At 47.5% G+C, this 12,225-nt stretch overlaps 1 protein-coding gene across 6 annotated transcripts in view; it reads right to left on the reverse strand.

Moving 5' to 3' along the window:
- The window catches only part of Gfra1 (GDNF family receptor alpha 1), a 218,765-nt gene that overhangs the window by 29,099 nt on the left and 177,441 nt on the right, over nt 1-12,225 (reverse strand). For all 6 annotated transcript variants that reach the window (XM_026781276.1, XM_026781277.1, XM_026781274.1 and 3 more), the window contains 3 exons: nt 9,067-9,176; nt 5,488-5,622; nt 1,799-1,980 (listed from right to left, as the gene is read on the reverse strand). In XM_026781276.1, coding sequence (XP_026637077.1) covers nt 1,799-1,980; nt 5,488-5,622; nt 9,067-9,176 — 427 coding nt within the window. The remainder of the gene's footprint in view (nt 1-1,798; nt 1,981-5,487; nt 5,623-9,066; nt 9,177-12,225) is intronic.

Raw genomic sequence — 12,225 nt, forward strand, 5'->3', positions numbered from 1 at the left:
GGAATGTGGGTACATAGAGGACAGCTGCTTTTTTCTCTCTCTCTCTCTTTTTTTGTTTTTCGAGACAGGGTTTCTTCTCTGTGGCTTTGGAGCCTGTCCTGGAACTAGCTCTGTAGACCAGGCTGGTCTCAAACTCACAGAGATCCACTTGCCTCTGCCTCCCGAGTGCTGGGATTAAAGGCGTGTGCCACCACCGCCTGGCCACATCTCTTCTTCATTTAGACTAAGGGCCCTCCTGCAGGAGCAGTAGATGCCACTGAGCACGCCCTATGTGGCCTCCCAGCTCTGATACTCACTGCAGAGGGGGAACTGAATATGGTAAGGGTCTAGAGAGTGGTTCAGAAATCCAAAGAACGCTGGGATTGCTGTTGAGCTGTGTGATCTGATGTCTCTCTGCTGTCTGGTGTGAATGATTATGTATGGAACTGTGTGCAGGGAGTGAGGACCCGTAAGGTCTATGAGACAGAAACTGAAGCTCAGATGAAGGGCACGAAGAACAAGGCAGTGTCATACAGATTAGAGGGGGAAACCGCTCAACACTTTCTAGAGAGCATGACGCTTGTGGATGAAGAAGGCATTCGTAGGACTGCTCTACAGGGGCTGACCCTTGTCAGGGAGCTGGGGAAGGAGAGGCGCTCTTCGGGAAGAGTGAGGTCCCATCACAATGGCTTGAAAGTAACACACACCAAGTCCTTGGACTGCACCTTTAACTCTGCATGAACTAGGCATGGCGGCACATGTCTATAAGCCTCTTTTATATACACAGCAAGTTCAATGCCTGTAAGGCTCACATGAGACCCTGTAACAAGCAAAACAACAGCAACTAGACTACCCATTAGTTTCCCTGGCATGGCGGAAGGCAGATGCCACTATGTGACTACCTCCTCCCTCAGCATATAGGAACAACCATGGACATATGATGCTCTTGGATTCCCAGCACTGCTTCTGTGGCCTACCAGCTCTGCAGACTTGAATAGAAACATCATATTCCAGAAGCCTGTGTCCTTAGACGCAAGAGCTAGAACATCAAGCCACAGTAACTGCCCTTCTCCATCAACCACCAAGAGATCACCTAAGGAAGCTAAGTGCGTAAGAACCATGCAAACTTCCAAATCACTAATGTCTTGTTGACAGCTGAGTACTCACTTCTATGACAACTCAGTAAATGACAAAACACACACCCTGACTGAAGAGGGGAAACGGCCATGTTTATACTTTCAACTCAGGCACACCTGGGTTGATCTTCCCGAAGTTTCTTGATCATTTTCACTGCACTCTGTGCATATAAAGGCTTTTCATGACATTGTGCAGCTCCTCTTACTCTGGAATAGCATTTAGTTTTGCCTTGTGAATAATTAGCCTCTCCAGGACTTTACGTCTGATTACCTTCAGAGACCGTTCAACATTTCATGTTATGTCTGAATGGTTGTGATGGCGACAAGCCAAGAGCACACTCTCTTTGGTATGTTGTTGCTGTATCACAAACACAGAATCAGCCACAAAGATAGCCAATCCGGCTCTACAACCACCACCCTCCCAAAAACTCCTTGGTGATGCATCTGCCCAGCCTTCTTGTTTTATAGAGCCTTGACCAAAGGCTGACACCGAGGTTGTACTCTGGCTTCCTCATGCACATGACTCCCACGCCATACATAAAACACACGTGTACACATGCATTTTTTTAAAAAAATGATTCAAATCTGAGTGGCACTGCTACCTGCCCTGTGCATCTTTTGTATGATGAGTACACGTTCTCCTGAAAGGCAGCTCTAACGGGAAAGCCAAACCCACTTCTCACCTGAAGATTTGCACAAGGTGGCAGAACGTGTGTGGGGATTTCGTTTTCAGACCCGGCTGGCCCTGGAGGCTTGTTCTTGACCCGGAAGGCAGTGGTAGTGGTGGCAGTGGTGGTCTGTACTGGGAGGGCTGGCTGCCACATGGTCACGTCTGAGCCATTGCCGAAGGCCTGAATTGCATTTTCTATAGTAAACAAAAGGAAAGCCCGTTTCAGAGGCAAGCAGCAAACATAACATACAGGATGCAGATGGCCAAAGAGACACGAGAGAAATTCTGGTTATAGCACTGGGTGTCTCACCCATCCCCCATCCCCCCATCCCCCTATCCCCCATCTGCCCATCCACCCATCCCCCATCCCCCCATGCCCCATCCACCCAACCTCCCATCCACCCATCCCCCATCCCCCCAACCTCCCATCTGCCCATCCTCCCATTCACCCATCCATCTACCCATCCATCTATCCTCCAATTCTCCCATCCACCCATCCACCCATCCTCCCATCCACCCAACCTCCCATCTACCTTTCTAGTTCTGAGAACCAATCTTTTGGTGCTCAAAAATCAATCCACTCATTAAACACTGAACCAGACACTTGCTATACTATAAATAAAGCAAGTATTTAATATGGGCCCTTTGAAAGACATTCTCAAACTCAGAAGTAGCACCACAGCTACATATTTTTCCAAGAAAAAAAAATCCCTGCACTGTGTCAGAACTCTGTACTGAATGGAAATTAACTGGTGTCTTCTCTTTCCCCTGAAGCCGAGGCAGTGCGAACACTCACTTGGCAGCAAAATGCAGCTAGTTCCTTCAGAAAAAAAATCTACCTCAAACCTCATCAATATCTAGTGAAAATTTAAGTGTGATTATTTTTCTCCTTTCCGCTTCTAGTCTTCCAAACAGAATCTGCATAATTAGATAGGCACAGCCCCGTCTAAATGAAAAGTTTAAAATGTGAAACTTTCAAAGCTTATTATAATTTCATGGGATTAGATTGTTTTTTCGGCAAGAGTAAATTGGTTGTGTGTTGCTCCCTTCCCAAAATGAATAAAAAACAGTTTTTAATAAGGTCTTCGGGGATTTGCTCTGGATTTAGGAATTTTTTATTTCATATTCATTGTATAAGAAATCAAACTCCTTCATTTGGGATCTGAAAGTGCAAATTGCTAATACATGACGCTTACTTGGCACTTTTTGATACAGAAGACAAAAGAACTAAGCCTAATCTTCCCCCTTAGAAGTGACATTTTATCTCAGAATTGCTATCCATCAAGTTTAGCAAAGTTGAAAGCTAGTTTTCTACGGCTCTACATTTGGGGTCTTTGTAAGAGACAGCTTCCAATCATACAAATGCAGCTTGTGGTTCCAGCTAGGTCCTGTGGTTTAAGCGCTACACAAGACGTGGAGAAGGGCAAACCTGTAGACCAGGTTCTTTCAGCAACCTCAGGACACGAACAACGCAACACTCTGCTTTTCCTTGTTAGACACAGGAGAGATAGTTGCCGTTCGTGAGACTGCCCTTGCTGTCCCAGGAGCGTCAGCCTCATCCCGCCGAGCTCAGCTGTTCTCACACTCATTCTCTGACATGTTACTGATCTAACCCTGAACTCCAGGGATGGCTCCGTGTACTAAGCCTGAGGTCTTGAATAGCAGTGACAGCAACCGTACCCATAAGCAGAACTTCAGTCCAGGAATGAAAAAGGCAAAAGACATCCGTGGGTGACAGTACGTGCTAAGAGACAACGAAGAAAGGAGGGGCATAAGGAATGGAGCCGGTGTCTAGATTAAGTGGCCCGGGAGGCCCCTGGGAGGAGGATGCTTTCTCGCCTCCCCCTTCACCTTCCTCTTTTCTCATCCCTACAAATCCATCTACCATGAACTGGCTGGAAAATGACCACTTCCCATTCCCAAACCATGACCAAACAATTGATTTCAGTTGCGTTCACGGTAGGGCAATGTGAGAGAAGCCTGGCTTCACTGGACGGATATGGAGTGGGGTTTCTACATGAGTCACATCCAAAAAAACAAAACTGTACCAGCTTCTAGGTCAGGGCCCTTTGTAAGACACTGCGTTTGCAGCCGTGTCCCTTCCAAACCAGGCTAAATAGAACGATTATAAAAGCCGTTGGCTGCCTTTGGCAATCATTTGTATTTAAGTCATTCATAAGACTGTTTTCCCCTTTCCTGAAATGTTGCCAAGGACGGACAACTTTAATTTCTCTCCGAAGAACAAATTTTCCATTGCTTTATTTTTGCTTAAACTTGTATTCAACCAGGAGAGTACAAAAAGTGAAATAAACAAAAAGAAAAAACCAACCAATGCATCAAACAAAGCCCAAACAAGAGGTCCTCCTGTAACATGCTGGTACACCCAAGGTCTCTGCAAATGCCTCCACATTTATGCCACGTTTTGTGGGGCTGAACGCTAAGAACTCAAAACATCATTTTATTTTTAGGAGAACCGAAGTAAGGCACTGAAGTTGCATTGTTTGAAGCATCTATCAAGAAGGTGGGTTTTCCTTTTCAACGGAGGAAATTTTAGTGAAATGCCCATGAGATATTTTCCAAAGAGTTGGTAAGTTACCAGATAATTCTTCAAAAGATAGTAAGTAAGCATATAGCATCATGCAGAATTTATCACTTGAGGACAGAGTTCTTAAGGGGCACGGCTGAACGTTGATGCCTGTCACTCAAGAAGCTGGACCTGGCCCTTGATGCTCAGGACCATGCTTCTACAGTAGGTCCTCCAAATACCATTCATGAACATGGTCTTTGGAAGTCGGGGGCTGCATGGAGATTGGACCTTTAGATCGTAACTCTACCATTCCAGGTCTGGGAGTACGAATCTTTAACTCAGCGCTGTCACGTGGATATGATACCTGTATCGCCTAGGGTTCCTGTGCAGCTCATGTAGAACTGCATGAATTCTATACTCCCACAATATGAGCTGTGTCTCAGCTGGAGAGCCGTGCAGAACCCGGTCGTCCTACGTGAAGACGTATGCGAGGGAGACCTGGGGTCCTCCGTTTTAAGTTTCACTGACGGATGCCCAAGGTTTCCATCTGTACATCTCTATCCCTTTGTCAAACATGATTCTAAATTGCCTAAAGAGTGTTTGTTCCCAAAGAGGAGCACCCTGCTCACAAGGGCTCAGCTCAGCTCCCAGGAGCACCCACATCCTGATTGTCTCGGCTGTGCTGCCGGACTCTCCCATCAAGATAGATCCATGGCTTTCACTCGGAGCCAGTCCTCACGATGCAAGAGGCTGCCGGTGTCAACATTCTAATTTCCCCGCAGAGTCCTTGGAGGCCTGTTCTATCCACTTTGCCTGAGCTTTGCACATTGCACATTCCTACCAGGTTTTCAGAACCTGGAAATGGACTCAACACCGGCTGCCAAGATCAGAACTTGATCTGTGGGTAGAAATATTCTTTCCCACACAATACACTCTCAAACATTTGAATCTCTCATCCTCGCTGGCCTTTGGGAGCACGGTCTTGGCAGCACCCAGCTCATCACTTGTGTGGCTCCCTGCTGTGTCACTGAGTGTGCCAAAAGAAGCAAGAATCACCACCCGCCATCAGGGAAGGGGAAGGAGAGGGAGAGGGTGAGGAACATTAAGGGGAGCATTTGAGCTCAAGGAGAAAACATGGATTCGCTGGCGTGCATTTTGTTGTTTTAAATACTCACTGAGACACGTATTGTCCTTAAAAAAATTCAGGAACTTCAAGCACTCTTCCAGGTCATTGCCGCTGTTGCTGCAGTCACACCAGGGGGCCACACTGAGGCTGCTGGAGTCTATGTAGTTGGGGGTCATGACTGTGCCTGAAAGAGAAGAACACAAGGCGTGTTTTCCTCCTGTGTTGATGTGGACTTTTCTGTGGCCCAGAAGAAAAACACAAGGTGTGTTGTCCTCCTATGTTGACGTGGACTTTTCCCTGGCCCAGGAAGAAAAACACAAGGCATGTTGTCCTCCTGTGTTGCTGTAGACTTTTCCGTGGCCCAGGAAGAAAAACACAAGGCGTGTTGTCCTCCTGTGTTGACGTGGATTTCCGTGGCCCAGGAAGAAAAACACAAGGCATGTTGTCCTCCTGTGTTGACACGGACTTTTCCGTGGCCCAGGAAGAAACAAATGTCCGTCTGACGGTGGAAATGCCATGGCTAATTAAAAATGCCGTGTTTGCCGGGTGGGGAAGTATGTTAAGCAGAGCATTTTCTTGGCAATTTATCTTGAGCACATAAAATAATTTATACATTTACTTTAAAAATTAAAAGCAAACTCCTTGGGCTGTATTTAGGGTATTTTCTTCCTGCACAAATGGTATAGATGTCATGGAGAAGGCGAGAATTAACTTAGAATGTATGAGCTTCAAAATCCCTTGCATTTTCTTGAAAATGTCATTAATCTTCATAAATAGTACTGGGTGCACATAAGAATTCTTTTAAGGCTTTTAATCCAGTTTCCTCGGAGGCGAATGATTTCTTTAGGGTAACACAGGGAAGAGTGGATGCCTCCAATAAGATCCCCACATCCTGATTGCCTACAGATGTACTGAAAGAGGCTTCCTCTCCCAGATTCTCAACTGATGTTGATAAACTCATCCAAGGTGGGAAAGCAGCAGAAATGGGGCTGGGGATGAAGTTCAGTCGGTAGTGTGCCTGTCGAGTCTGCCCAAAGGTGGACTCGTGCAGGTGGCGTACGCCATCGTCCCAGAACTTGGCAGACGGAGGCAAGAGGACCAGGAGTTCAATGTCATCCTTGGCTACGTTGAGACCCTATCAAAAGAACAAGAAAGAACAGGAGGAGGGAGGGAGGGAGGGAGGGAGGGAGGAAGGAAGGAAGGAAGGAAGGGAGGGAGAAAACCAGTGGCGCTTGCCCAGCCCGAGACTCCTGAAGTATCATCTGTGGGCCACAACGGTTCCCACAGAGATGCTGTGTGGGCTTTCCTGCTTATGACTTGTGGTTTCTCTGGTGAGTTCTCCGCTGGTAGAAATACACAATGCATTTATATTTAACACAACCCAAATGTCTTCTCCTGGGTGGCTCACACCAGGCAATGCCCACGGATGCCAAGAACTTTCTGTTTTTAGTTGCTTTATGGAAGGAAGAAAAAAATGGGTCAGCGATCCAGAGAATGAGCCTGGCTATAAAGAGAATGGCTCGAGAAGCTCTTCCAGGGTCAAGGACACGTTGTCATTGCCCCACTGCTATTACTTCTTTGAACTTGGACCTCATTATTAACACGAGACTTTAATCTGCATCGTCCAGGGAGGTCTAACTCACCGGGCACCGGTGACAGAATGAGGGGTCAAACCCCCTGCCCCTCGGATGCTGGCTAGAGTGGATCCTGACATGCGCAAAAGGCACACACAGCTCTGTGCAGAAGTCAGGCGCCACTGACTCAGGGAACCATGGAGAAGAGACCCAGAACCAGAAGAGAAAGATTTCTTGGCCTGCACAAACACAGTCCACCCACCTTTTGTTCCATCCATTTCATCATCCTCAGGCATGGAAGGCTTTGCCAAGCCTAGGAGTAAGCTCACAGAAATGCTGGCAGGGCCTCTCCTTGGCCACTCCCAGGGGAGTTCATGAGTGCGAACTCCTGGAAGGACACAGGCTGAAGTGCTAACACTGATTACATCTGCAGAGACTTAACGTTGTCCTCTGGGGGCATCCCCGGTGTTATTTTTCCTTTTTAAGCAGTGAGTATGCCTTAATTGCTTTTGTTACTTCTGCAATTCCATCTTTTCATGCGTAATCCCAAGTAGAGACTAAGACCTTCATCAAAGAGGGCATGAATAAGTTTCTGCAGTTCCAATTTAAGGAGGGCGTGCACGGTCGTTGGCTAGAGCCACAGGAATGGTGCATACCTGGAGCAGCGGGGAGGCATTATCAGAGGTATTACATGTGGGAGCACAGATGTCCCTTCGGAAAGTTGGGAGTGGTTGGGGCATTGAGAACTAGCAACAGCTTTGCATTGAAAGCTCTCTCACGTAAACCAAAGGCTCTCACTGGAGATATTCTCATGGAGGGTAGCCTGTGCTGTCTCTCTTGGCAGAAGGCAGCTCCTGCTGGTGATGCGTGTGATGGGACATGGCCCTGGGGAGGGAGATGCCGCCGAACCAGGGCTGTATGACAGCTGCAGCTACTCTCTCTCCTTCCACAGTCTTTAATGTTCCTTCTCAAATGCCAACTGTGACAGAGCCCTGACAGAGAAGCTTCAGCTGTCCCTGGTACCTGTGGATACCTGCTTTCTTCCTGCCAGCTCTATCTACCTCTGGTGTAAATCTACCTCTCTTGGGATGTCCCCTCATACATTTGTTTAATTTCACGGTTCTCTTGTAACTGAAAGTATGGCCCAACAGTTATGTACAGGAAAAGAAGTTTAGCCTTAAACGACCCCTGTACACGAGGAGTCAAATGACCAGGCAATAATAGCAGGAAACTTCCTAATGTTGGAATTCATTTCCAAAGGGCCTGTTGAAATAAGAGCGGCGGGGTCTGTGTCCCAGGCACCCTGCCGCCCACCTTGTTAGCTTAGCTTATGCCCCCGGCACCCGGCCGCCTGTATGGCTAGCTTTATACCCGAAATAATTACACGGAAACTGTATTTTTTTAATCACTGTCTGACCCATTAGTTTTAGCCTCTTATTGGCTAGCTCTTACATATTGATCTAACCCATTTTTATTATTTTGTGTAGTCCACAAGCTGGCTTACCAGGAATGATCTTAACCTGTGTCTGTCTGGCGTGGGAGAACCATGGCGACTCACTGACTCAGCTTCTTTCTCCCAGCATCCTGTTCTGTTTTCTCCGCCTACTTAAGGGCTGGCCTATGAAATGGGCCTAGGCAGTTTCTTTATTAATAAGAAATCATTCCCACATCAAGGGCCTTTCTTGGGAACATCTTCTTTGACTTCCAAGCTCCTGCTCTCCAAAGTTCCCTTATTTAGTTAACTGTGTTTGCCTTTATCTCTTCTTCCAAGGGCCATCGGCTCCCCTGCTTTTGTTCTGCGTGGCCAGTTCCCCGGTGGAGACGCTTCACTTCCTTTAGAATCTGGAGCCTCCCTACTCCATTAACTATCCCCGTGCTCCCTTCTCCTGCATCCATTCCTCCCTCCCTCCTCCTTTCTCCTTTCTCCAGGCTATCTAAACTCTAATACAGAGGCTCCTTGGAAGTTGTCTCCTGTACAGACATCACAGGCTGCAGCAGAGAGAGCTGTAATCCAGATTCTCCCGTCCCCCGCCCTGCTCCCTCCCAGATCTTACCAATCAGTCCAGAGTAGGCCAGGAGGCAGTCTGCATAGTTCTCCTTCAGACAGCTGCTGGCAGACCTTGACTCGGGCTGGCAGTTGGTAAAAAAGTCCGCAAGGCGCGACCTGCAACAGAAAGGGGTGGTGGCACACTGAAAACACCCCGGGCCTCTGAACTGAGAGGAGGGGTCTGGGGAGATGCTGCTAATATCAGGCTCAGAATGTTGCTGCCTGGAAGATCAACTTCCCAGGCTCCACAGCGCAGGAGCGTTGACTGTGGCTTCTGAGACTTAATTGTGACTTCAAAACCGTTAGTAGAGGATTTGGGATGTTCACAGCACAAAGAAATGATACATTTCTGGGGCAATGAACGCGCCAATTAGTCAAATCATTACACACTGCAGATACACAGGTCTTGAAATGTCACCTCCATAGCCCATAAATATGTATGATATGGTATGTGTCTATGACAAATACAAAATACATATGAAGGGAGAGAGAAGAGCACTATCTGTGGACAGACATAGCAGTAATTCTTTTACAATATGCCTCTTTATGCTCACCTGCTCTCCCTCACCCTGCCCACCCCCAGAGGAGAGAGAAGATGAGCACTAGAATACGGTTGTACCCTTCCTTCTTCAACCTTCCCCCTCCCCCTCCCCAAGCCTTCATCTTCCTGTGTGTCTGCCTGTTTGGACAGAAATCTTCAGGGTCTCTCACTGGAGAAATCGAGAGGCTTTGAAGTTTCCATTCAATATTTATTTCTGACTAGGCTTATTTGCATCTTTAGGAAATACGCTTCTCCACACGCTCACCGGAGATCCACAGTGGGAAAATATTTACTTTATACAGAAACCTGTTCCTGGCATCAAAATTGGATCCTACAGGCCATCTGCTCCCATAATTCCTAGAGCCTTGAAAAATGCATGTTTCCGTCTCTTGAGGTTTTTCTTTCTTTCCTCCAGCCCAGGCACAGTGATGTCCCTAGCCCCATGCAAGTAAAAAGCTGCTTTTTCCGGAAGTGAAGGGTAAGTCAAGAGGTGTGGGTGAGGCTCTGTGTGGGCAGAGCAGGCTTGTGGCTGGCCTTGTCTGCAGGGTCCCTTAGCCAAGGTATGGCTGTTAGCATTCCCAGAACGCTCCAGAGGTAAGCACCATTCATCAAGAATCCCTGAGTGGTGGTGAAGCTGTGGATACACAGAAGTGAAGGGAAGCCATGGACTCATTGGTCTGGGGAGGAAGAGGGCTTGTTTTTGCCATGGGACTGTTATAGGATCTTCAGGGGATAATGCTGGAGAAACCCTGAATAGGAAGAGGCCTCTTCTGAGGCCATTTTGGCAGACAGTAGTCCTGTTTCTATAGGACACAATGGACGTCGAGAGGTAAGCTACCCAACGATGCACCCCTCAGTCAGATTGGCTGCTGACATGCTCAACTGATTCTACTTCCTTGCACAAGAGAAACTGTAACTCTTTTAGCTTGGTGTGCTCCCAGAGAGCCTGAGTTCCCAGCATTGAGCTGGGCAGGGCTATAGGAGTTAAACGTTTGTAAAGGCCCAATTTCTTCTAGCTTTTGGCATGTTGGCGGGTTTGTTTAGTTTTTGAAATAAGGTCTTGCTATGTAGTCAAGACTGTCCTCAAGCTTGTTATCCTCCTGCCTCAGTCTCCCAAGTGCTAGGATTATAGTCATGAGCTAGTTAACTAGATAAGGCCTCCTATGTCCTGGTCAGTAGTCACAGCTCACAGTACACTCCAGGGGCTCTGCGTTCTGGGTGTGGGCTCTTCGCAGGGTTGCAGGCTAAGCAACATGGCTCTGGGCACCACCCCTCCCCCACCAGGTGAGCCACTGAACATGTGAATACCTGGACCGCAAACACAGTCAAGGCCTTGCTGGTACACTCCACCTTGTATTAAACACAAGGAATGGCGTAAGACCCAGCTACCTCTACGGTCTGCCTAAAAGATTTCTTTACTGCAGAAAATTTCTAAAGATACCTTTGGCTTACTCAACTGGATCGGAAGACATTCAGCTTGAATGGAGTGTTAATTTAAGGTGAAAAAAATCCTGGCCATGAAATTAATGCTCTAATGGCCCCAGGTTTCTAACCTGACTCCAGCTCAGACAGTTCTACACAGAACCTGGATGATAGGATACTAGTGACCTGGAGCCTTCCCCTCCCCTGCTGCCGCCGCCCCCACCCACCCGCTCTTGGAAGTGACACTGGGTCTCTGGAGCACACAGTTAACTAATGACACTGTGGTGGAGATTATGGTCCCTCCGTACAGGCTAACACCACCAGACTCGTCTTGCTAACAACCCAAGAATTGGCTCACAATGGGTCCCGGAATGGAGGCTAATTGAATCAGTACATCGCAGAAAGCATACACCTGATAGGGAGAATTAAACAAAATATACAGCTCTGAAAAGAACCCCGATGGCTGCACTTGGAGAGGAATGAAGATCCAGGCTCTAAGACCAATAAGGCTGTAACCTACGACCAGAGACTCGGGATGGAAGAAAGCAGCTGCAAGATTAGCATTGAAGACGCCAGTGTTCAGAGGAATACAGATAATCCCACTTTACCGGGATTATCCAGCAAGCAAAGCATGGGCCAAAACACACACATGAAATACAGTGGGGGAGCGCTATGAAGACCACACGCTCCCTACATAGTAGAAAGACTGGGGCTCTTTTCCGAGCTCATTACCCCCTTCCACCCTTGGGGATGCTCTGAACTTTAAATATATCCCATGTCTAACCCAAAGGACAAGACTTTCCCCCATCTCTTCTCCAGGCAGGGGCCAGGATTTTCAGCTAGCCTATACTATAATTTTCCTCATACACTCGAATAAAACTGAATCAACTGTCCTCAAGGCTCCTTCTGAGTCTGTTTTTAAATTCTTTTATTAATGAGACCAAGAACCCCAAAAGAGAACCTCTGTGTCTCTGGATATAAGAGCAGGGTAGCAAGGCAAAGAGATTCAGAATCCAGGTAAGTACTGGGCACTGAAGGCACCCCCATTTCTAGGGCCCAGGTCAGTACGTGGGCACTGAAAGCACCCCCATTTCTAGGGTCCTTGTATGTACATGGGCACTGTGAAAACACCCCCATTTCTAGGGTCCAGGTACGTACATGGGCACTGTGAAAACACCCCCATTTCTAGGGTCCAGGTACGTA

Source organism: Microtus ochrogaster, chromosome 8 (assembly GCF_000317375.1).
Source record: "Microtus ochrogaster isolate Prairie Vole_2 chromosome 8, MicOch1.0, whole genome shotgun sequence".
In the NCBI taxonomy this organism is placed as follows: Eukaryota; Metazoa; Chordata; class Mammalia; order Rodentia; family Cricetidae; genus Microtus; species Microtus ochrogaster.